At 35.3% G+C, this 2494-nt stretch overlaps 1 protein-coding gene across 1 annotated transcript; it reads left to right on the forward strand.

Moving 5' to 3' along the window:
• Window positions 1-271: 271 nt before the first annotated feature.
• LOC129903052 (cytochrome P450 94A2-like) lies at window positions 272-2273 on the forward strand. Its single transcript, XM_055978531.1, has one exon. The coding sequence runs from the start codon at window positions 315-317 to the stop codon at window positions 1905-1907; it is 1593 nt and encodes a 530-aa protein (XP_055834506.1). The 5' UTR covers window positions 272-314; the 3' UTR covers window positions 1908-2273.
• The last annotated feature ends 221 nt before the right edge of the window (window positions 2274-2494 follow it).

Here is a 2494-nt window from a genome sequence, read left to right on the forward strand (position 1 = left end):
AAAAAGAATTTTTTTCTATTGATATGAACTAAAGTCGAAACGAAAATAAGATAAACGAATTAAAATCGAAGAATTATGTAAAATCAATATAGAGGAGGAAATACAAGAATATAACCTAATAATTAAATTCTAACAAGTACTGTCGACATACTCATGAAAATATATTCAGACTAACATACGTGGGGAATAAAAATTCTACAATGGTTGTACACACACAATTATATAACACAAAGACTTTGAGATCTCCACTTCTCAATTAGCTTTCTTTCATCAACCAATAGTATTGAGAAAGGAGGGGAAAAAAGAGGAAAAAAATGTTGTTCAATTTTGATCTTCCAATTATATTTTCACATCTTTATTTTTTCTTCCTTCTCTTAGTAATATTCTTGTTATTTTTCATCATGAGTATTTCAAGAACCATGTTAACCAATCTTTTCATATATCCCAAGTCCACCAAAATTCCAAGATCCTATCCAATTATTGGCTCTTATTTCTCAATCAAATCCAATAAAAATCGTCGAATTGAATGGACATCTGAAATTGTTCTAAGTACACTACCATCTCTCACTTTTACACTTTATCGACCACTAGGTCATCGTCATATATTCACAGCCAACCCCTCCAATGTTCAACACATTCTCAAAACATACTTCCATAATTATCAAAAAGGGTATCTTGGTAAAGAAACTTTAAAGGATCTTCTAGGAAATGGCATATTTAATGCTGATGGTGAGGTTTGGAAGTACCAAAGAAAACTTGCTAGCCATGAATTCAACTCCAAATCTTTGCGTAAATTCGTTGAGAATGTTGTAGACGTTGAATTGTCTGATCGTCTCATTCCTATTTTGACTATGGCTACGTCTCAAAAAACTGTTCTTGACATCCAAGATCTGCTTCAAAGGTTTGCTTTTGACAACATTTGCATGGTTGCTTATGGGTACGATCCAACATATTTGTTACCATCCTTTCCGGAGACAAAGTTTGCAAATGCATTTGAAGAAGTTGTTCGAATTAGTAGCGAGAGATTCAATTCCTTCTCTCCGTTTATATGGAAGCTCAAGCGATTCCTCAATGTTGGATCTGAGAAGAAATTGAGGGTTTGTGCAACACAAATTCGCGATATGGCTACGGAAATGATTAAGCAAAAGAAGGAAAAATCAACTCTTATGAGTTCTAATGATGATCTTCTTTCAAGATTCTTAACAAGTTCTGACGGACAACATAACATGCATAGTGAAGAGTTCATTACAGATATTGTGATAAGTTTTATCTTGGCCGGAAGGGACACAACTTCTGCTGCACTAACATGGTTCTTTTGGTTGATTTCCAAGTATCCAAAAGTGGAAAAAGAAATCTTGGAGGAGATAACTAACAAGACGACGTCTTCTTCAACGTATGATGAAGTAACGGACATGGCATACACTCATGCATCACTATGTGAAAGCATGAGACTTTATCCACCCGTCCCCGTTGATACTAAAGAAGCCATGGAAGATGATATATTGCCTGATGGGACATTTGTAAATAAAGGAACACGAATAAGCTATCATCCGTACGCAATGGGGAGGGTGAAGGATATATGGGGGAAGGATTGGCAGGATTTTAGGCCAGAAAGATGGTTGGAAAGGGATATCAAGACAGGGAATTGGAAGTTTGTTCCTAGGGATCCGTTTGTGTATCCTGTGTTTCAAGCTGGACCTAGGGTTTGTTTGGGAAAGGAGATGTCATTCTTGCAAATGAAGAAGGTGGTCGCCGGAGTTCTACGACGTTTTAGGTTTGTTCCGGTGGTGAATAAAGGTGAGGAGCCAGTGCTGATAGCTTACCTTACTATTAAGGTGAAAGGTGGTCTCATGGTAAGGGTTGAGGAAAGGACAAATTCATATGATACACTCTCTCTATTGCACTAAAAAGACATTCGTATATGTGTATGCAACATGCACACACATGTATAGATATATCTTTTATCACCAAAATCACCCTAAGGAGAGAAGGAACAAAATGTGTTAGTCCACCCCCAATTAGAGTAATTTGTGCGCCCATTTCGTCTTTAGGAAGAACTTTGTTAAAGATGATCTATCTACGTGTGAGGAAGGTCTTTTTCCTTTTTTCTTCGATTGTTTGTCTAGTGTTTTTCTTATTCATGTATCTATACATGTGTACAACAACAACAACCCAGTGAAATCCCACATCGTGGGGTCTGGGGAGGGTAGAGTGTACGATCTATACATGTGTGTGCATGTTTATTGTAATAGTAAAATAAAAAATAAAAAATGTTCCAGTAAAGTTGTTTATATCATTAGTGTTTTTTTCGATAGGAGATTCAACTTCTATGTAAAAAATTTCATATTTGTTTGTCCCATTTGGAATTATCATCAATCGATTTGTTTTTTTGGCTACTTGAAATATATATATATATATATATATATATATATATATATATTTTCATGAGATTTTTGTAACGATCCATTAGATCGTTTTGAATGCTAGAACTCCT

The sequence above is a fragment of the Solanum dulcamara genome, chromosome 9 (assembly GCF_947179165.1).
Source record: "Solanum dulcamara chromosome 9, daSolDulc1.2, whole genome shotgun sequence".
NCBI lineage: Eukaryota > Viridiplantae > Streptophyta > Magnoliopsida > Solanales > Solanaceae > Solanum > Solanum dulcamara.

Bases quoted from the DNA above. Each gene is read 5' to 3' on its own strand.
- LOC129903052 (XM_055978531.1), top strand. From the start codon at position 315: ATGTTGTTCAATTTTGATCTTCCAATTATATTTTCACATCTTTATTTT.